Below are 22,912 nucleotides of genomic sequence, written 5' to 3'. Positions count from 1 at the left end.
ACTGGTAGTACGTGGAGCTTCTCATTATGCGAGTGGGCAATCTTTTGTATAGCCTTCATCTTGACAGTTCTTGCTTTGATCCACCCAATCTCTGAACGATGGAGGCACAGAGCAGAGGTAATGTGTTATTTTGCAGTATCTGTATGGTTCTTTAAACGCTTATGCATACTGCGCCAGAAATTCTTACTTCATTCATGTCACACAGATTATACCTGTAGTTTTTTCAGCATTGTCAATACCCAAAGTGTCAAGGGTATTGAGATTTAAATATTCCTATCAGTGCCACTTGCATCATACACACTTCCTTAAAGAGAATATAGAACTTTCTTAGCGTTGTTGCAACAGGTACCTAAATTGCACATAAACCGACCACACGTTTGAAACAGTCCAATTCCCTTGCAGCTGTTGACATGCTAACCTCATTACCACTCCTCGCATGGGAAAGCGGAGCCATGTTTTTCACTTCTGTTCTCATTGAGACCTCTATTTCTGGCATAGGTAACATCGGCTGCTGTCTTCTTTCAATATGTCAGATATTTACAGATCCCTGGAGCTGTCTTTTGGATTCAAGGCAGAATAAAAGTGCTGGCCTAGTTTTGTGTAATTCCACAGTATATGCTCAGAGACTCCATGGCTGCTGGTTGTGTTTGTCAAAGCTGAAACCACCCCCAGGATCACTTTATGGTCTAATGGGTACTTTTCCACTAAACTTTGATGACTAGAGCATCACTGATATTATGAGATGCTTACATTTTGAAGTGTAACAAGGCCAGTTGTGTAGAAGAGCCCGACATCACACCTCTGGGATTTGACGTTTCAGAAATATCAGTAAACATTAAACAAGATCAGTGTATCTTCTATGTAACTATTTCACTGGATAATTAAAAATGATAGAACACAAAACAGATTTCTAGTAAGTCAAAGAAGCAATGGTGTCAGCTGGAACACTGTGCCAGAAAACCAAACAAACAATTTCCAAACTGTAAATTTATCAAAACTACCATTGAATCAAAAATTACAAACATGCACTGGTTTCGTTTTTATCAGTTATTTTCCTGTGATAGGCTTTTTTTATAATTTGATATTATTGAGTGGGTCAAGCCTTTTATTTAATTTGACCCATAGTCTTTTAATATATTCTCAAAATCCTTTGTAAGCTGAATTTGTAATACATTCAACAATGTTGTCGTCATTTAAGAGCTATGCTTGGTGCTGTGTTACTTCCCTTCGGTATTAGTATTTACCAAATATACACAAATAATGTACATATAGTTATTCAAAAGAAGCAACTAGAAATTATTGAGCTAACATCCAACAACATTACACCTGCCAATTGCCAATGTAGACATTAGGTAAATTAACTAAAAGCATATTGGCATGCCATTTTCTAAACAAATGTATTTTTAATTCCAAGCCAACACACTCAAATAAATAACTGTCCAAACAACAGCTATAACTAGTGGTTATCGGTAGGAAGAAAATGGCACAAACGATCCTAAACAGCTTTCCCGCAGATTTCAGTGTTAGTGCCTGGATTTTAAATCTCCCAGTAGCTTCATTAGCCTCAGAAAAAATATCTTTGAAGATCCATAACTCTGTCACATTAAAATGAGCAGCCCCCAAGCTGCTTGTCTCCAAGTTGGCTCATTTCTGAGACTCTTAATATCACCATGTCCAGGTAACTGATTTTACTGTACCCCCTAAGGGGATCTTCTGTCTCTGGCAGCCAGGAAAGAGTACAGCTTTAGTTGTAGTCACAGGGATTCTGCCAAAAATATGAGGAAATGGTCAAAACAGTCATCGATTGGTGGCATGGCATTAGAATGACACGATGGATCCTGTATTTGACCTCAGCTCTGTGTGTGGACCAACTCACTCTGTGGATTGACCCTGATGCTTCAGAGGAGCTTAGATGCCGATCGATAGGATGTTTGCTGTGTGCTGGGTGTGGGGAAAGTGCTTGGCTCTTGAGACTTAAAAGGGAAATGTGCTTCTTTCTTGAAAATGTGCTTTCAATGCTTCTGCTCTATCAGCTGTTTTGGGTTATAGAGATCCTGGTGTGAGGCCCTATCTTTAAACCCACAGAGTGTTTTAAAATCTGACCATATTTGTTTTTCTGCCACCTGCATTAAGATAAGGAAACCATATTCTTTGAGGCTAATATATCCTGTTGGCCTCTAATTCAAAGGTGCGTAGCTGTTTCTGAATGAGGTAATAGTACTGTAAATGTGAATAATGTGCGCAACACATGTGAATCAACATTATAATGAAACTACATCTTACTTCCCCTGCACTGTTTTTCAACACTGCTTTCCCATAGACTAAGTGCATAATATTTGTAAGGGCAACATAGTGTGCAAGGATAAAGATAAGAGTATTTAACTACCTTCTATTGTCTCAGTAGGGTGTATTTAATCCAAAGCACCGCACAAGTAAGATACTGGAGACACATTACCTTTGAAAACCAGTATATGTGAGTTCAGTGTACATAATTTACATCATGTAATGTATATAATGATTTAAATGTATACAATTTGCCTTTCATAGATTATGCCTGCTAACAATAAACTTATAATGATTCACATTTCCTGCCTTTTTATAAGCAGAGTGAAGAAACCATTATTGTGGGTCACAGATGTGCATTGGTATCGGAGTTGTTTTCCCTCAGACAGATCCAAAACAAAACCGAGCAACAGTCCCACAGTCCTTCACTTACTGCATGTGTTAGTCTTGCACAATTAAGGCAGATACGGAAGGCTCATATTTAGAAAACTTTACCACTGTTTTTTAAGACTAAAAACATCCAATAGTACAAAATGAACAATTTAATATGATTCTGTTAACTTAACATTATGTATTAAAAATACAGCTAAAGAATTTCACATTATAACTTGCATTAAATATACCTGAACATGTTCTAATGCGGTTTAGAATTACAAAAACATAGTATCATTATTTTGTGAAGACCTTGACATTCCCTAATAACTTAAAACTTCCTTTAATGTATTGAAGCTTATACTATGTTTTTTTTTTAATTGGAAATTACCCAGCAGAAACAATTATACCAATCTCAAGATAAGGAGAGATGGCAGGTTAACTACAGTAAGAAACAAAATGGTTTTTATGCACTTTCTTTCAGGAAAACACATTCACTGACTCTCATACAACAGTCATTTAACAGGACTGAATCATCTGAGTACAGCTGGTTGCTTGCAGAATTGCTCCAGTGCTGTTCCCCAGGTTCATACACCACTCTATGATATATAAGAATACAAATGTAAGAAACCAGCATTTGCCACAGTGGGGAGGAATTGCTCTTTTAAAGGTCCCTTCAAAATCCTTTCAGAAGGCAGTGAATGTCATGTATAAAGGTTTAAAATGAAATGCTTCACGGCGTCCACCTCACAGCCTGCATGTGCGAGCTCGTTATGAGCCTATTGAATGATAGGGAAAGAGAAACCAGAACTCATCCGTCAGAATAACCAAAGAGCATTTTAAACGGACTGTGCACCTCTGACAATCATAAAACGACACCGACCAGTTTTCCATCGCAATTCTCTAGACAAACCATTGCATTATAATAATAATCATTCATAATCATAATAACATTAGTGATAGCCTAATAGTAATACACGACATTTACTCAGTTCACCTTTTCCCCACATGAACAGAGACTTGAAAGGGTTAACCCTGATGAGTTTGGTAGCTCATGCTTGGTCCTTCGCAGCTTTCCCTGCAGCAGTACAGCTCTGGTTCGTGTAGCTCACGTCTCGGCAGGTCTGCGCTGCTCCGCCAATGGGATCAGTGGGATTGTGTAGATCTGCGCAGGACCGCGACCACAGCACGCCTCGGCCCGCCCAGCGGCTCCTGCCAGCAGACGCTCAGAGACGCAGCCCGTCCGCAGCTGGGACTGGGGCTCTGCACTCGCTGCCCGGACCCGTCCACGTCGTCTGCTCTGGTCTTCTGGTTTCCAGCATTCAATATCGTCGCTTATAAAGCAGGATACAACTAAGGACTTCTCCTGATTCTGGACTAATACCATTAGTAAGTGGGTTTCAAAAGTTCACATACCAAAATAATATTGTTTTACTTCTTCTTATTATTATTATTAATACATTTTCTTATCTTGTATTTATTATCGAGAAGATAAACACTTTTAAATCAAAATTAATATATCTGAAACAAAATCAAAATGTGAAATGCTTATAAAGTGAATTTCACATTTCACTTTATATTTGCATGCAGTTGGAAGAAAATACTTTTTTTTGTTGGTTTGTGAAAGTCAAAGCCACTTCCAGCTCCTAGCTTTTTTAATTACTATTATTATTATTATTACAAAAAAAGTATTACGCCTCCTGGTGAACTCCAGCTGCATTGAGAAGATGTCTCTGGAAGACACATTTGCGCTCAGTCCAGAAGTGGCCAACATTATGTTCTCCAACGCGTCCGAGGCGCATAACCGCACTGCCGTGGGCTTGGCGGAGCTGCCCTGGTACCCCGGCGTCGCCATCACTGCCGTCTACGGGCTCATCATCCTGGTGGGGCTGATCGGCAACGTTACCCTGATCAAGATCTTCTGCACGGTCAAGTCCATGAGGAGCGTCCCCAACCTGTTCATCTCCAGCCTGGCGCTGGGGGACCTGCTCTTACTGGTGACCTGCGCGCCGGTGGACGCCAGCAGATACCTGGCGGACGACTGGCTCTTCGGCCGGGTGGGGTGCAAGCTCATCCCCTTCATCCAGCTCACTTCTGTCGGGGTGTCTGTGTTCACACTGACCGCCCTGTCCGCGGATAGGTAAGCATGCGGGAATCAGATGCACTGTTTAACTAAATGTCACAGCAGTGGCAAGTCTTAGCTAGTGTGATCTTGTTAACGAGTCCTATAGAGTCCCTGTTGTAACAATGTGTGATTTCCCTGTACAGTAATAATACGGATAGGGGTTGGCCAGTTGCAAGATATTTCCAAAAACACGAAGATTAACAGGGTAAACACGGCTCTGTTTTGGTAACACATGATGGGTGGTTTGCCTTAGCATTCATGTGAAAGGGAGGTTTGCAAACTTCTACCAGCATGTCTCAACCTCGGCCAAAGCAACCACTGTTTTATTTAACGTGCGGTTGATTGAATAGCTTGGGGAAAAACACAGGTGACTCTGGCACTGGATATCTCGATGAGCTGTTTTAAAAAATAAAAACGCCAAGGTTACTTAGATTGCGTCCAGCTGGACGTTGTCTGGTTTTGTGCAACGTTTCTACTGCATGCGACGCTCTTCAGCTCTTTAGACTGCTTTTGCGTGTTCTTACAAAAGTTGTACAGAATTAACTTCACTGCTGTGGTCTTCCTTCAGATTTGTTTTCAATATGTGAATGGCTGAAAAAACTGAATTTAAGAAAGAAATACGGCAGCCTGTGTATTTATTAGCAGCTCACCCCCTGCTTCTCGCATAAACACTGTTCATTTCAGGAGCCTACTGTCTTCCAGGAGGAAATATTAGAAGCGTCGCATGAACTGGACTCAATGTGATCAGTCCGATATATATATATGTATGAATACATTATCAAAAGTATTGGACCGACAAAAGCTATTCACAGTGCATTTTGTAGGATATAGGCTCAACCCTGGACTTCATAACTGCATAAGTAGTAGTAGTAGTAGTAGTAATAATCATAATCATCATGATCTTTATTTTAAATTGCAGCTTCAAATCACTTCACAACATTAAAGTAGTTACATTGCAATTGCAAACGATGGCAATAAAAGGAGATGGCGTAATAGGCTAGACAGTAACACAAATTAAATAAGAATACACGCAGCACCATCAGCAGGCTGGATTATAAAAACCATGGTATAAACGTTTTCGTTTTCCAATTGGATTTTAATCTGTAAATAAGATCACTGTTTGTTTTGATAGATGAATGGAGGAACACCAGGATTATAGTGTTATAATAAATGTCAGAGACATTTAGTGAGTTCTAGTCAAAGTATTATCAATCATCTACACCTTCGGATAGCTGTGTAATATTGCTCTGCACAGTTCGAGGCTCGGAGGTAAATCTAGGAGTTACCAGATGCAGCATATGGTATGAGCAGAATTGTGTAGTCTTCCCCTTTTTGAGCTAACAAGTGACATTGTACTATAGCATGTATTGCAAAGGTTGTCTTTAAATGAGGTTATGTTCTTCCCACATTATATTTTTTCTTTTTAATGCTTAAAGTATGCTTAAAGTTGAGCTCTTAGTAAATGTTTGTTCTGCTATCTGTGGAATTATATCTCAACACAACCACTGCAAATACCCTGATTTGTCTGTCTGTCATGTTTACAGTTAACTGTCACTTGGCATTTATTCCCAGAAACATGCAATATATCTATATCTATATCTATATCTATATATATATCTATATATATATCTATATATATATCTATATATATATATATATATATATATATATATATATATATATATATATAAGAAACACACCTGGATTGAACACACATGGATTGAATGTATGATGTTTGGTTGGGGTTAGCCAGTTTTAAAACAAATTTGAATACTATACACAGGGCAAAGAACATATTTCCTTGGCTTTGACACAAAAAGGAATAGGTCATACTATGTATAGCCTAAATAATTGGCCAACGGATTGCAGCCAAAGGTTGAGAACTCAATATCTGTTTTCAATTGCCAAAGGTAAGATGAACCCTGGTAACTGTTTAAACCTGTATTTATAGATAATTTATTTTTTAGTTGTTTTAGGAAAGTGTATTTTTGTTATAGGAAAGTGTATTTTTGATTAATTAAAATTGATTGATGCTGACATATCACCACGGAGCAGTGTGAACTTAATTGCAGAGCTAACATTTAAATTGTTTTAGAGTTTTGTCCTTATTAGATTTACAGACGTGTGACTATAATTTGGATATCTGATAAGACATTTGGAAACTGGCTGAAGAAAACATTGCTGTGAAGTGGAAACAGATGTCAGCTAAAACACTGCCAGCAATCCTTGCAGATTAATTAAATACCTACTGGCTCACTCACTCATGTGAAAGAGTAAGATCTATTTCTTAGTTCACCTTTTAGCTGAAGGCTGAACTGTGGATTTCCAACTTCAGGCCAAATAGCAGTTCACTGAACAGTGCATTTACCCTGCTGATTCTCAGCTCATTTGCATTCCTGTAATGTACTGCTTTTTTTTGTTGTTGTCAGGAAAAAGTAGTCATATAAAGTGAAATATGAAGAGAAGTAATCCTAGTGGCAGTAGCACTGAATAATAAGATATATAACCTATTGTGTGTCATTTTTGCATAAAGTGATTTTCACCTTCTGGAGAGATCATCAATTTTCTTGCAGATGAAGTGTGTGAATACGTTCAGCCACAACTGTAGGTGGTACACTGTCTATCTGTCCAAGGGCAATTATGTGAAGTTTGTTTGGCATTGATAAAACACTTTGGAAAAATACAGCATCAAGAGAACAGCTGTTTAAAAAAGCAGAGCTCTGCAAAAATTACTGAGGTTGCTGCAGCTTATGAAATTGTGTCTGTCCCTCATTAATCATATTATCCACTCAATAAATGGATGTTTCTTCTTCCTGAATTCTTTAAAATACTTCTGAGATGATGACAGCTAAAAATGCCAAGATAAGCTAAACACAAACTCTTATCTTGTGATAAAGTATTCCACATTCATCTTCACTGTTCAGGGATGACAGTATCTTGAGGATACTGGTGCCTCTGTCCTTTTGTTTGCTGAATATTTGATGTCACTCAATGTGCATTAACTGTATTTTACATGTTGTCAATAAAACATAGCTTCACCTGTAAGGCAGTGCTATACCACATCCTGTAGGATGTGAAGATTGTGAAGATTGTCCAAACCTAACAGATTTGGCAAGAGGCAGTAACTGACTGGCTTGTTAATGGAAATCAAGAAAATCGGGGGGTGTTGTACAGGACAGTCAAAGGACAACGTTTATCATCACTGATTCCAATCAAAAACCTGATAAGAGTATTCCATGCACAACTGAAATAATCATACAGTGGATATAGTCCCCAGAATTAATTAAGCGTTTTTAAACATAAAAAAGGAACACGACTTATTAATTTGGTAAGAACAAGTATAGTAATAATATTAACGTAAGCTCATATGTTACATTTTTGTCTGTGCTAGAGAAGTTCATAGTGATATAACAAAACAGTTTTGTAATGAAACGGTCATAGATGTAGATGTAATAGATGTAAGAAACAAATTTAAAAACAACAATTTCAGTGGGTGCTAAGCCATGTGTAACCAGTTTTACTTTGAAGACCAAATTTACACTTTTATAAAGAAACCAATAAAAAAGGTTTAGTAAATCACTTTGGAACCAACATGTGCATTTTGAAGATGAAAAAAACCCTCAATAACTTGAACATACATAGGCTGATTATATATATACATATTTTTAATATTTTAATATTTATATAAAAAGTATTGTAATGTAATTTTACATTTAAAAAATCCCCAAACATGCACATATTGTTCCTTATTCCAACAGTATATGTTAATGTTATTACAAATTACATTTTATACAGTTTACAGCAATATTCTGCGCCTAGCTTTCAAATGTTCTGTGTGAATTCAATTTTGTGCTACAAATATAAAACAGTATTGAACATTTGCAACGTTCATATAACTGATTTGATTTGATTTGATATTTGATATGATCATAAAAAATCATGTGTAATGCAATCTAAAATATATTGTATAGACAAACGTTTATTCAGTTGCTTTAAATAGTAATGGGAAGGAAACAATAGATTTTCTGACATTATACCACTGAGGCGAGAATATAATTCTTCTTCAGGGAAATCTCTCTCTCTCTCTCATATGCACGACACTCAAAATTATGAAATTTAAGCTCCAAACTAATGTTGGAAGATCCTCAAATACCCTGAGTCACCCTCTTGAGACATAGGAATATGAGAATACTTTTCCAAATGTCATCAGTTCTCCACGAGTGCCCTTTTCAAATATTTGAGAATAATGCCTCTTCATGAAACAAGTTGCGAAGGTCATTACATGTTATATATTAGATACATACCAGGATATTTTTGCCAATAACCCCGGCATCCTCTGTTCAGCAGCTCATGTTGGGTAGAAATGGCCATTCCAGCATGATTACAGTCTGAAACACAAATCCAGGGTTAAGACCAACAGGTTCAGGGAAGCACAAAATCAGTGTTCTTCAAGGGCTATTAAAATCCCTCCTGAGAATGTATTTAGCTGAATGGAGTCTTCATCTATATTTTGTTGCTATATAAAGTGCTGTATATACACTCACCTAAAGGATTATTAGGAACACCTGTTCAATTTCTCATTAATGCAATTATCTAACCAACCAATCACATGGCAGTTGCTTCAATGCATTTAGGGGTGTGGTCCTGGTCAAGACAATCTCCTGAACTCCAAACTGAATGTCTGAATGGGAAAGAAAGGTGATTTAAGCAATTTTGAGCGTGGCATGGTTGTTGGTGGAGTCAGAATTTGGCGTAAACAGAATGAGAACATGGATCCATCATGCCTTGTTACCACTGTGCAGGCTGGTGGTGGTGCTGTAATGGTGTGTGGGATGTTTTCTTGGCACACTTTAGGCCCCTTAGTGCCAATTGGGCATCGTTTAAATGCCACGGCCTACCTGAGCATTGTTTCTGACCATGTCCATCCCTTTATGACCACCATGTACCCATCCTCTGATGGCTACTTCCAGCAGGATAATGCACCATGTCACAAAGGTCGAATCATTTCAAATTGGTTTCTTGAACATGACAATGAGTTCACTGTACTAAACTGGCCCCCACAGTCACCAGATCTCAACCCAATAGAGCATCTTTGGGATGTGGTGGAACGGGAGCTTCGTGCCCTGGATGTGCATCCCACAAATCTCCATCAACTGCAAGATGCTATCCTATCAATATGGGCCAACATTTCTAAAGAATGCTTTCAGCACCTTGTTGAATCAATGCCACGTAGAATTAAGGCAGTTCTGAAGGCGAAAGGGGGTCAAACACAGTATTAGTATGGTGTTCCTAATAATCCTTTAGGTGAGTGTATATATATATATATATATATATATATATATATATATTGTGTGAAATGGGATCTATGCATTATCAGGCTCATGGTAGTCCAATTCCTGGAAGTGCAAGAAATTATTTCCAAGGCTCTGTGGGGATCGTACTTGTTTCTGAGTGTCGTTGCTTTGATTTGGTTTTCTAAAGATCCATTCTATGATTGTGAGTCAGGACTGCATAAATCAGGGAATAATTCTTGAATTATTATTGTAGAAAATCACACCTGTTTATAAACTATTACCTGTGACAGATGTTTGTTTTCTTCAACTTTCTATTTGCCTTCTTAGGATTCAGTTCAGTCCTGAGGAACCTTTAGCCAAAGTAAAAATATCCGCACATGGCAATGTAAGATAGCTCACACACATCTACCTTGAAATTCAAAGTAAAATGAACATAGTGTGACAGATAGGTATGTGTTTGCCACTGAGCACTCGAACAGCTTATTCAGAAATAAATACAACAATTTACAATGTCAAAACATGTATGAGAATTGAATTTGTAATGGAAAATGTATTTAATTTCCAATCAAAGGAAGATAAACACAATGAATATATATCTGGGTAATTGCTCTACGTGATGACACTTTTGTTCAATTGCTATTTTATAGTGAATTAATTCCTTCCATCATTTTTTCACATTTTTACTTCTCTTGACATTAAATCTGAATCGGACAAAAGCTGAATTTCTCCACATTCTGTCTCATTTTAAAAATTAAAAGACTGTGCTGGAATACTTTATTTTTGATATTTGGCTGCAGATGAATACTAAAATGTTTATGTACAGTGAGGGAAAAAAGTATTTGATCCCCTGCTGATTTTGTACGTTTGCCCACTGACAAAGAAATGATCAGTCTATAATTTTAATGGTAGGTGTATTTTAACAGTGAGAGACAGAATAACAAAAAAAAAATCCAGAAAAACGCATTTCAAAAAAGTTATAAATTGATTTGCATGTTAATGAGGGAAATAAGTATTTGATCCCCTATCAATCAGCAAGATTTCTGGCTCCCAGGTGTCTTTTATACAGGTAACGAGCTGAGATTAGGAGCACTCTCTTAAAGGGAGTGCTCCTAATCTCAGCTCGTTACCTGTATAAAAGACACCTGTCCACAGAATCAATCAATCAATCAGATTCCAAACTCTCCACCATGGCCAAGACCAAAGAGCTGTCCAAGGATGTCAGGGACAAGATTGTAGACCTACACAAGGCTGGAATGGGCTACAAGACCATCGCCAAGCAGCTTGGTGAGAAGGTGACAACAGTTGGTGCGATTATTCGCAAATGGAAGAAACACAAAATAACTGTCAGTCTCCCTCGGTCTGGGACTCCATGCAAGATCTCACCTCGTGGAGTTTCAATGATCATAAGAACGGTGAGGAATCAGCCCAGAACTACACGGGAGGATCTTGTTAATGATCTCAAGGCAGCTGGGACCACAGTCACAGAGAAAACAATTGGTGACACCCTACGCCGTGAAGGACTGAAATCCTGCAGCGCCTGCAAGGTCCCCCTGCCCAAAAAAGCACATGTACAGGCCCGTCTGAAGTTTGCCAATGAACATCTGAATGATTCAGAGGAGAACTGGGTGAAAGTGTTGTGGTCAGATGAGACCAAAATCGAGCTCTTTGGCATCAACTCAACTCGCCGTGTTTGGAGGAGGAGGAATGACCCCAAGAACACCATCCCCACCGTCAAACATGGAGGTGGAAACATTATGCTTTGTGGGTGTTTTTCTGCTAAGGGGACAGGACAACTGCACCGCATCAAAGGGACGATGGACGGGGCCATGTACCATCAAATCTTGGGTGAGAAGCTCCTTCCCTCAGCCAGGGCATTGAAAATGGGTCGTGGATGGGTATTCCAGCATGACAATGACCCAAAACACACAGCCAAGGCAACAAAGGAGTGGCTCAAGAAGAAGCACATTAAGGTCCTGGAGTGGCCTAGCCAGTCTCCAGACCTTAATCCCATAGAAAATCTGTGGAGGGAGCTGAAGGTTCGAGTTGCCAAACGTCAGCCTCGTAACCTTAATGACTTGGAGAGGATCTGCAAAGAGGAGTGGGACAAAATCCCTCCTGAGATGTGTGCAAACCTGGTGGCCAACTACAAAAAACGTCTGACCTCTGTGATTGCCAACAAGGGTTTTGCCACCAAGTACTAAGTTGAAGGGGTCAAATACTTATTTCCCTCATTAACATGCAAATCAATGTATAACTTTTTTGAAATGCGTTTTTCTGGATTTTTTTGTTGTTACTCTGTCTCTCACTGTTAAAATACACCTACCATTAAAATTATAGACTGATCATTTCTTTGTCAGTGGGCAAACGTACAAAATCAGCAGGGGATCAAATACTTTTTCCCTCACTGTATATGTGTTTATCCTTAATAACTGTGATTTTATATAATTAATATGTATATATATTCACAGGTACAAAGCTATTGTCAGACCAATGGACATCCAGACGTCTCACGCCACGGCGAAAATATGCCTCAGAGCTGCCTTGATATGGATATTCTCCATGACGCTGGCCATTCCCGAAGCCATCTTCTCAGACCTCCACACGTTCTACATCACAACCACCAATGAGACATTCGTGACATGCGCCCCCTATCCTCATTCGGGAGACCTGCACCCCAAGATCCATTCCATGGTTTCCTTCCTTATATTCTACATCATTCCCCTTTTTATCATCTCTGTCTATTACTATTTCATTGCCAAGAATCTGATCAGGAGTGCGTATAACATGCCTGTGGAGGGCAACATGCATGTCAGGAGACAGGTGAGTCTTTTGGAGGGAACGGGAAGGGACTATAACTATAGTACATGTTTAAAAATGTGTTTATCAAGATGCATCTTATTCCTTCCAGGTTTGAAATGGTTAAATCCAGGTTCAAAGCATATTATGTGTAGAGTGTGTGTTTAATTTGGCTGGGTGGTTATGGGATGAGGAAAAAAAGAAAGATGGATCACCACTTCACAGAGTACTGTCTATCTATCTATCTATCTATCTATCTATCTGTCTATGCAGGGTGACTTACAGTTTACACAAGGAACATTTCAGACCAATTCAATAGTACAGTTATGTGCTAAAGGGAGGCTGTTAAGGTACAATGCTTCAGTTGAAGCAACCCTTCGGATCCCAGTGAATCAGGCACCCCAGTGAGCGCTTTTAACTAGTAACTTACTGGAAAGTGTATGTACAATTCATAGGGGGCAATTTTGCCCCAACAGAGGCCTAATCAATATAGTCAGTTCCACACCATGCAATGTGGGGAAGCAATAAAAAAGGCAAATACAATGTTAGGGTATATTGTCAAAAGTGCAGAATTGAGAACAAGGGCAGTGATGTTCAGACTGTACAATGCACTAGTTAGAGCTCATCTGGATACTGTGTGCAGTTCTGGGCTCCACACTTCAAGAAAGATATCGCTGCTCTAGAGGCAGTTCAGAGGAGAGCAACCAGACTTTTTCCAGGTCTGAAGGGAATGTCCTACTGAGAGACTGAGGGACCTGAGACTACATGGGGACTTGATTCAAGTCTTCAAAATCATGAAAGGCATCGACCACATCAAACCAGAGGAGCTTTTCCAGATCAGCAGGAACACACGCACCCGGGGACACAAATGGAAATTGGGCTTCAAGGCATTCAAGACAGAAAACAGGAGACACTTCTTCACACAGAGAGGCGTCACAATCTGAACAAACTCCCCAGCGATGTGGCTGAAGAGACAATTTGGGAACATTCAAAAACAGACTGGATAGGATCCTTGATCACTTAGTTATTAATGGACACCAAACGAGCACGATGGGGCGAATGGCCTCCACTTGTTTGTACACTTTCTTATGTTCTTATGCTTCCCTCATTCCCCTTGGATTTAATTTCAGGACATTTCAAACTGTACAGTAGGTGGATACATATTCAGGATCATACTTTGAAGGTAATTCCAAGTTTATATATAAAAAAACCTAAGCAATTATGTGGATTCCATTTTTGTTTTTCTCCATTCTGTTTCTGTACACCTAGTGTCAAATAAGATGTTTGATATGTGTACACTTCTGAAGAGTTTTACATCACTGTATGGGATGAAATATAGATGAATTACAGAAGGGCTTGATTTTGAATACATGAATGAATGAGAATATAAATGAGGCCAGTGTGCATCTCAGCAAGGCTAACCACCTGATTTAATGAAATGCTCAAGGTTGGCTGTATTAGTTTCTCTGTCTACAGTCATTTAAGAAGCAGCTGTAGTTTGAACGGGACACTGAATCTGTGCCATGAAGGCTTCGATTCGCCGTGTTGAAAACAATGACTACTTTTTTACAGCACTGTGAGTAACAGGACATTCATCAAGCCTTATGGACATCAATAATGGGATTTCATTGCTCACTTGCATTTCTCCACCTTCGCAGTGAGGGCGAGTGGAAGACGTTTCTCGAGTGCTAACCATCTGCTTCAAGGCTTCAAGTTGCAGTGGGCATACTTTCAATGTTTCCCATCTTACACAAATAATTCTGAGCATATATGCTTTAAACAACAACAATAATAATAATAATAATAATAATAATAATAATAATAATAATAATAATAATAATAATGAAACAATCCTCTCAATAGATCTCAAATTCTGGATTGCTGAAAAACATGTTTATATATAAATATTATTATTATTATTATTATTATTATTATTATTATTATTATATATTAAAGGGAAACAGCTTTCTGTGACAAGGTGATTCTGCAGTCTGTCAGCAATTAATTCCCTGAGGACTGAATTAATTTCCCTCACGTCTTTAACATCTAATTTCAAAGATGTCTTGCAGTGTAAGTCTTGAGATTGACAACTGCAACTGAATCAGTGTTGGCTTCATCTGACTTTCATTGAATTTCCAAATAAGTACAACTGTGCACTTCTTAGTTTTATGTTTGACAATTTTAAATCAAATATACTGGAAGAACAAATACACACTTTAGTAATTTTTAGTCTATAGTAAAATTACAAGCCCAGTGAGGGTAGATTTATATTTTAAATTTTGTATGCTCTGAATTCAGAACTTGTTTGGCTTGTCTTCAAAGTCTTTTCTGCTTTGTACATGTTTTATATAATTAAATTTCTGTTTGTAAAAAGCAATTTTTCCACCTTTTACTCAAGCATTAAATATTTTTTCCCAGAAGATAATTACATCTTTCCCAATTGGAACCATTCCAAAAACCTAGTCGTAAATTCAATATCATTTCTATCCTGCTGGATGAACGTCGACACAAGACCCCCATCTGTAGAAGATGTCATTTCTCTCAGTATATAATTTGCAATGATATTACTTTCAAAACATATTGATGCAACAGTTAATAGATCTTTTCTAATGAGCTAAAAAGCAATTATAAGCTTTGTTGGCATTGATTTTATTTGACCCTTTCTTTCTTTAATAACCATACATCAAGACTTGGTAATTGCCACTTTTATGGTACAACTGCAGCAAGGCCATATGAATGTGACATGTTACCCTTCCTTTTATTTAAGTGTCTTCTGGTGTTTTCAGTGAGTTTTCCCTGTAAGAGATTGACAGTTCATTCTCTATGGGAAAACACTTCTCAAATGCTTGTGCTAATTAGAGTATTTCTCAATTGTACACTTATGTATTTAGTTATCATTCTCTTTACCTTTCATTTCAGATTGAGTCAAGGAAGAGGCTGGCAAAGACAGTGTTGGTGTTCGTTGGGCTTTTTGCCATTTGCTGGCTCCCAAATCACGTCATCTACCTGTATCGCTCCTACCACTACTCCGAAGTGGACACCTCCTTGCTGCATTACATCACCAGCATCTGCGCTCGCATCTTGGCATTCACCAACTCTTGTGTGAACCCTTTCGCCCTGTATCTGCTCAGTAAGAGCTTTCAAAAGCAGTTCAATAACCAGCTGTGCTGCTGCAGGGCCACGCTTCTCATACGGTCTCAGAGCATGGGCCGAAGTACCACCAGAATGACATCACTGAAGAGCACCAACCACTCGGTGGCCAGCTTCAGTCTCATCAACGGGAACCACATATGTCACGAAGGCTGTGTATAGTGACTGTGATGATGTCAGCGTTGCACACGCACACACTGGCAGCCACAGGGAATTCACAAGATACTGATGGCCTGGATCAGAATATATTTGGATATGGTGGATTTAGAAATATGTATAACTATTTTTGACAGATATGGGATGTATGTATAAAGTATTGAGAGTCATGCAATTCTTTACAATTTTTTTTGCACACCTGCGATTTCTTGCTAAATCAATGTTTAGTTGTGCTTCTTCAAGGGTATAAATACCTTGGTTGTTGCTGTATAAGTGTATATGTTTTCAAAGGTTGAATGCTCTTTCAAAGCTCTAAAAACTCACAGGTTTCACATGGGAGTCGTCTCTGTTACAAATAATTCAGGGCCTTGGATCTCTTCATAGGGTTTTTGAAGTTGTTTTGAAGTTTTGAAGTAGTACCTTTACCTTTTTAGATTAAGGTGGCTCTGTAAATTATTTGTTTTTTTTCCAGAGTGTAAAGACATTTGCACATTATCTAAAATTCTATGTCCATTTCAAAGAATATCCAGTTCCAAAAATAATCAATAGTACATTTAAAGGGGTGGACATCACAGGAAACAGACTAACACAAGCTGACCCTTGACCACACAGCAGAAAGTGAACAGCAGGTAAAAACTGGATGCAGTGCACAGAAACAAATCTAAAGGTTACAATACAACATCCAACACTATATTTTCTAGCACTCAAATATCAAAATAAATAAGCACAGATCTCTTTGAGTTTACTGACAGGTTTCTACAGATCATAACTCTTATCCACATTTGTTCATTCTCGTTAAAATGTTAACTGTTTAATTCCAAATAGTTATTTATCTCAGGAAGTTATGTTTAAAAATGAAAGCACCATTTCAGAGATCAAGATATATTATCCGTGTTTAAAATGGCAGTACTTGTATGTGTCACAAAATAAACAAATGCAATGCAACTGCAGTCTGATGTTCTTAAGGCCTGAATCTCTTTAACTCTCTGTTTTTCTTGAATTTTAAGGAAAAACTTCTTTTTTTCCTGTATTCAAGAATGAAGTAGGGCATCAGTGTGGGTTTGTAGTTTGTGGTCAGGGCTCAGGCCTCTGGAGCAAAGGGTCGTGTGTCCTAACCCAGGTGGGGGACACTGCTGTTGTACCCTTGAGCAAGATACTTCACCTCGATTGCTCCAGTTAAAAAAAAAACAGCTGTATAAATGGGTTGTTGTATGAAAAAGCAATGTGATATATTGTAAATTGCCCTGGATTAAGGTGTCTGCTAAGAAATGTACAATAAATATAATGAAGAACACAAATGATAGCCTATCTATAGAGCTTTGAAATATAAACTACATGGTGTGCTGTTCAATGTCTAGTGATGTTGTTTAATTCCTGAAAGACACGGGATCTTCAGCACAGCAACTAAATTATTTAACGTGCACATTAACTGTGCCCTACCAAGAGAGCGCTGGCTCCTTGAAGCGGGGCTCCGTGTCTCCTCTCGATGTTTGATGGTGCAATGCTGCGATCCCTCATGCTGCTCCTGTAAAATTTAGATTTTAAATATGTTTTGGATATATTCTGTTGCCTATAGGTGATGTACACATAATCGAGCAGGGAATGACAGTGCGTATTGAATGTCTACACCCCCTTGAACTTTTCACATATTGTCATATCAATGCCTCAGAGTTTCATACCTTTAAATTAGGATTTTTATTATGAAAGAAATATAGATGTTAAAAATACAAAACCTAAACATAGTAATTGGATACATCTCCATCCCCCAGAGTTAATATGTGGTGGATGTACCTTTGGCAGCAAATACAGCTGTGTGTCTGTAGGGATTGGCCTCTACGAATTTACATAACTGTTCAAGCTTCGTCAGGTTCCAGAGGTAGTGTTGGACAACAAAGGACAGCAATCTTCAAGTCACACCACAAATGTTGGATTGCTCTGATTGGGTCACTCAAGGATATTTACCATTCTGTTCCACTCCAGTGTAGGTTTGGCTGTGTGCTTTGTGTCATGACAATGCAGGTAGCAGGTTTTCCTCAAGGACTTTTCTATACTTTGCTACTTTAATTTTCCCTTCTATCCTGACAAGTGCCCCAGTACTTGCCTATGAGAAACATCCCCAATACATGATGGTGTTGCCACCAGGCTTCACAGTAGGGATGTTGTTCTTTGGGTGCTGCGCTGTGTTGGGTTTGCGCCAAACATAACACTTCGCATTTAGGCCAAAAAGTTGAATTTTAGTTTTGACAGACCACAAAACATTTTGCCACATTGCTGTAGAATCTCCTGAGAGTTTCAGGTGGGCTTTCTTGAGTAATAACTTCCTTCTTCTGGCAAAAATGCAAAAACATCCTTGTTTTATTGGCATGTAACATTCTAAATTAAACTTTTTCTGAATTTCAGGATGATTAATAATTGAGGGTGTTTTAGTCACTTGCTTCAACCTTGAACTGTAACACAAACCCAGATGAACGATGGCCTGGACTGTGTGGAGTGGGATTTACTGGTGGGATTGGGGGGCCAGTGTACCAAAAGATAAAAAAGGTTTACTACTTGATACCTTAGTTGTACTGGTCCTTCGCCATTCACTACATATTATACCTCTGGCTGCAGCTCGGTGAGATTGTTTTTTGCTTCGTCCCTGACCGCATCACAAAAACACAAATCACACAACTTGATGACCAGGTCAATGCACAAAAACACAGCTGTGATACAGAGCTCAGCTGCAAGCCACACCTCCACTGGACATAAAAGTCTGAGGTACAAACGTGGGCGGGGCTTATTTGAATGCAAGCTAAATATTTATTTTGCTAACTACAGATATGATTTATATTTAACATTTAGATTCAGCATTAAATCTAAACATTTAAAAGTGAAGTATTTACCTAAAAATTGTAATTGTATTTTGTGATTTAGAACTTACAGATTTAAGTTTGTTAATTGTGAGTGAAATTGTAATTCAATCCCAATTCACTCATCAGGTTTAAACAATGCTTTATGAATCCTTCCTCTCATCTGTGTAATTGTCCCAATTTTACAATCACGTGGAAAACAAACCATTTGCACTAAAAGATGCCCCCATCATGACTTTCATAATTTATTTAGTTCTTTAGGTCAATACATTTGTATTTCAATCAATGCAGCCGCTGCCTTGACACCTGCCTTACTAATGCGCTGATAGTTAAAACATTTGTTTTCTCTTAACTAAAAAGGAAAACTTATTATCAATGAAGGTCTAGTTTGTATACAAAATGTTATTTAGATTATAAGGCTGGTCATATAAAATGTATTGATCTGGTCTGGGTCTCGAGACACTTGGTCTTGACTCCATCTCTGCTACCCAGCAGGGGGAACCTACAGGAACTGCTGACTGTATCCTGAAATCATGTGAAGCTTTACAATTTAACACAGGTGGAGGCCACTTAACTTGGTGCCTGATTTTGAAAGCGATCACTCACACCTGAGCTAATTTAAGGGGGATGGACACTTATCCAACCAAGCCAATTCATTTTCTATTTTTAATTCATTGTCTACAATTTTTGAGAATATTTTTTCACTCTGAAGTTGTGGAGTAGGATGTGTGGATAAATGAAAAAAAAAAAAATACTATTTTTAATGTATTTTAATTCAAGGCCATAAAAGGTGAACAGTTTGAAAGGGAGTGTAGACTTTATAAGCACTGTATATGCAAAATGGCTATGTTTGTGAAGGTAGTTGTTAATATTCACAGCCCTGGCAACTTTGTATTCCTTTGAGACTAGAGACCAGCTTTCAGACTCCCCATTGACCATATGCATACAGCCTCAACAGCAATGTCCTTTCTCACATACAATAATACGTCAGCTTTCTCTTCAGTCTTCTAGCAAAACATTACAGCTGTGAGTTGGATAAACCCATATACCCAGCCTGCTTTCATTTCCAAATTCATGACAACTCACTCCTACTTGAAAGCTGTTGCATATATTCTTCTAATAACTAGGGGAATATGTAAATTATACAGCTTTGACATTTTTCAGTTCAAACTGGATTTGAGTCCAAATAAAATCAACCCAAATGATCCCCACCTGTCCGTCTGTATCTGGAAGGTCTGTGAGGTTTGAGTGGTGTCTGATTCAGTTATTTCCAACAAGACTATTGCACTACAGAGGTCTGGGTTGTTCACAGTTTGTTCAATTATTGAAGTTTTAATTATTGCTTTGATTGCTTAATGTGCCCTTTATGAGAAAGTGTCAAGAGATAACCATACATTGTGTTAAGAAATTAAATATTGTACTGTGTTCACAATGTTTTTTATGTTCTGAAATAAATTAGAAGTGATATATTTTTCAACATTGTATTTAATTAAGGCAATTTTGCTGGAAGAATACCTGGATGTGTAAAGTATTTATTTGAAGACATTCTTGTTACAAATTAACAGTATTGAACAGTGTGTGTCCAATAACTACCCCAAATTCATGTGGAAATTAAAAATTAATTTAAAATGTTGAAATTTTCACAGCTTCTCCCAAGAGTCACTAAAATAAGTAGATTAAGAAGCATCCTCCTTTCATTTGGTTTGCAGTATATGGGAACTGTCTGGGTATCTACCTGTTTGAGCAAAATTATGTATATGATAGAAATCAGGAATGCTCCAGCAAAGAACAATAATTACATCCTCAACATATGCATCATAAGAGCACTTTTAAAAGCCATACATGTTTAGGCTAAGGCATGCATCCATGCATCAGTGAAACGCAGTGAAAATAGATTTCCCATAAAACATTATCATTATCCTAAACACATGTAATGGATTATTCCTCATAAATGACATAATACTGGCCCATTACTCTTCATTAAATCCACCATCTTTAGGAGGAAGTGACCTGCCTTGAAATGCATTGAAAGCTAGCAAGAAGCAAAGTAAAAACCTCAGTGATGTAATGGCTTTGGACCATTTGGGATGTTAATATTTGGGGAATTTCGAATACATCACTCCATATAGCACATAAACATCACATCCACATTTTAGAATATATTAAGATCAAATATGTGCTGTGAAATTATTAGTATTGTGGCATACTGTAGAAATTATTCAGAAGTGAACAGCCAATGATTTGAAAAGCTCTTTGTTCCCGAGTAATTGCCGGAAGCAGTGTTTCTCAATACTGGTCCTGGGGGGCCACTGTGTCTGAACCCTTAAATGTGTCTTATGAACACATATTAAATTATTTTCAGCTCTCATAACAGGTTGAGCTAATTTGGTAGCTTTTCACTTAAGTGGCTGAAAACTGGCTTAGAATGAAACCCAGCAATTACAATTGTTTTCAGTATTTTTACTTACATTTATTTGGAGATGAAACAAGTGGAGAAAATGTAATTCTTGTGTTTCTGTTAATGTATAGATCCAAAACATACAAGTATTGTTTAGTATTTTGACACAGACCCAGAAATCAGAAATTTCAAAGGGAAGACACTTCAGTCAGAGGACACAAAGGAAAAAATGGGCAAATACAACATCAACATGAAGGGCAATTTGCTATTGTTGAACTGGACAATATTTTAATTCTTTCTGGACTAATATTTTCATATTTATACTGAGAATGGTAGTTAATTTGCTGTAATGGTGCTGATTTGCAAAGTGATGTTGATCCCCTTTAACCAAAAATGTTTCTGGCACCTTGTTGGAACTACCACAGTGTTAAATGATTAGGTTAACTGACATTACATCACGAATATGAGAGGCAGTCAGATAAGCAAGTATAAAATATCCTGTCAAGTTATGGATAACTACAGTATTAATTTGATAGATATTTGTTTTTTAAATTGGACCATGTGATTTGCATATCATATTTCCTTTGTAGGTATTATTTAAAATAGTACAATTTCAGAAAAAAATGTTTAATATGTTTTCAGCAAATTGATATTGAAAATGTTTCTTCCTTGTGCTGGAAAACAGTCTTCTACATTAGCTAAGAAAAAAAGGTTTGTAAATAGTTCATTTTTAATTGTAAATAATATCAACTGTTTGTTCAAATGGTTAATATACAGGTCCAGTCCAATTTAAGTTTTGTTTTTGAACCAACCATAACAAATAAAATACATGAACATTTTCAGAGAAAGGTATAAATAACAAATCTGATTTATACAACTTGTATACTTTGCCAATGTATAGTCTACATTATTTATGCTACTCAAGTAAATATTTCTTAAATCGTTACCATTTTACTGAGATTTTGCCTACGTTTTCAGCTTCTTAATAATTGTGTTAACGTTGTTCAAAATGCTGTGAAAGTCAAGAATAGTGGACAAGGTCTTTTGGACCTGGAGTCCCTTACATACCACCTGTAAACAGTACACTTGGAGTAGAGTTAGGGAGGGCCGAATTTCTGAAGCACGGTTACACACAAAAAGCATCACCTCAACAGAGTCACCACCTGCAGTATTCACCCCAAACACCTGTCTGACCATCACCTTATCATCACAGGGATCCACTTGCCCTCAGCACAGCGCACCACTGCATACTGGCATTTTAATGTCAAACTTTTACAAAACACTCAGCTTGCAGATTTCTTTATGCTGTTCTGGGATTGCTGGAGAGGCGTGAAGGCACGCTTCTCCACTCTGCGGAAATGGTGGGACGTGGGGAAGATCCAGATACACATTTTCGGCCAACAGTACACTCAGGACGTCACTAGGCAAATGCATGCAGCGGTCAGACAGCTGGAGAGAGAGATTTTTGAGACTGAGAGCACAATGGGCG

General features: G+C 38.0%; 1 protein-coding gene across 1 annotated transcript; it reads left to right on the top strand.

Moving 5' to 3' along the window:
- The first annotated feature begins 4,253 nt into the window (after window positions 1-4,253).
- On the top strand, window positions 4,254-17,630 carry grpr (gastrin-releasing peptide receptor). Its single transcript, XM_066706038.1, has 3 exons — window positions 4,254-4,795; window positions 12,543-12,894; window positions 15,790-17,630. The coding sequence occupies exons 1-3, from the start codon at window positions 4,383-4,385 to the stop codon at window positions 16,180-16,182; spliced, it is 1,158 nt and encodes a 385-aa protein (XP_066562135.1). The 5' UTR covers window positions 4,254-4,382; the 3' UTR covers window positions 16,183-17,630.
- The last annotated feature ends 5,282 nt before the right edge of the window (window positions 17,631-22,912 follow it).

Source organism: Amia ocellicauda, chromosome 6, assembly GCF_036373705.1.
Source record: "Amia ocellicauda isolate fAmiCal2 chromosome 6, fAmiCal2.hap1, whole genome shotgun sequence".
Taxonomy (NCBI): Eukaryota; Metazoa; Chordata; class Actinopteri; order Amiiformes; family Amiidae; genus Amia; species Amia ocellicauda.
This window is presented reverse-complemented; position numbering and strand designations above follow the sequence as displayed.

Bases quoted from the DNA above. Each gene is read 5' to 3' on its own strand.
- grpr (XM_066706038.1), top strand. From the start codon at position 4,383: ATGTCTCTGGAAGACACATTTGCGCTCAGTCCAGAAGTGGCCAACATT. The intron at 4,796-12,542 runs GTAAGCATGCGG...ATATATTCACAG, and splicing joins ACCGCCCTGTCCGCGGATAG to GTACAAAGCTATTGTCAGAC. The intron at 12,895-15,789 runs GTGAGTCTTTTG...CTTTCATTTCAG, and splicing joins ACATGCATGTCAGGAGACAG to ATTGAGTCAAGGAAGAGGCT.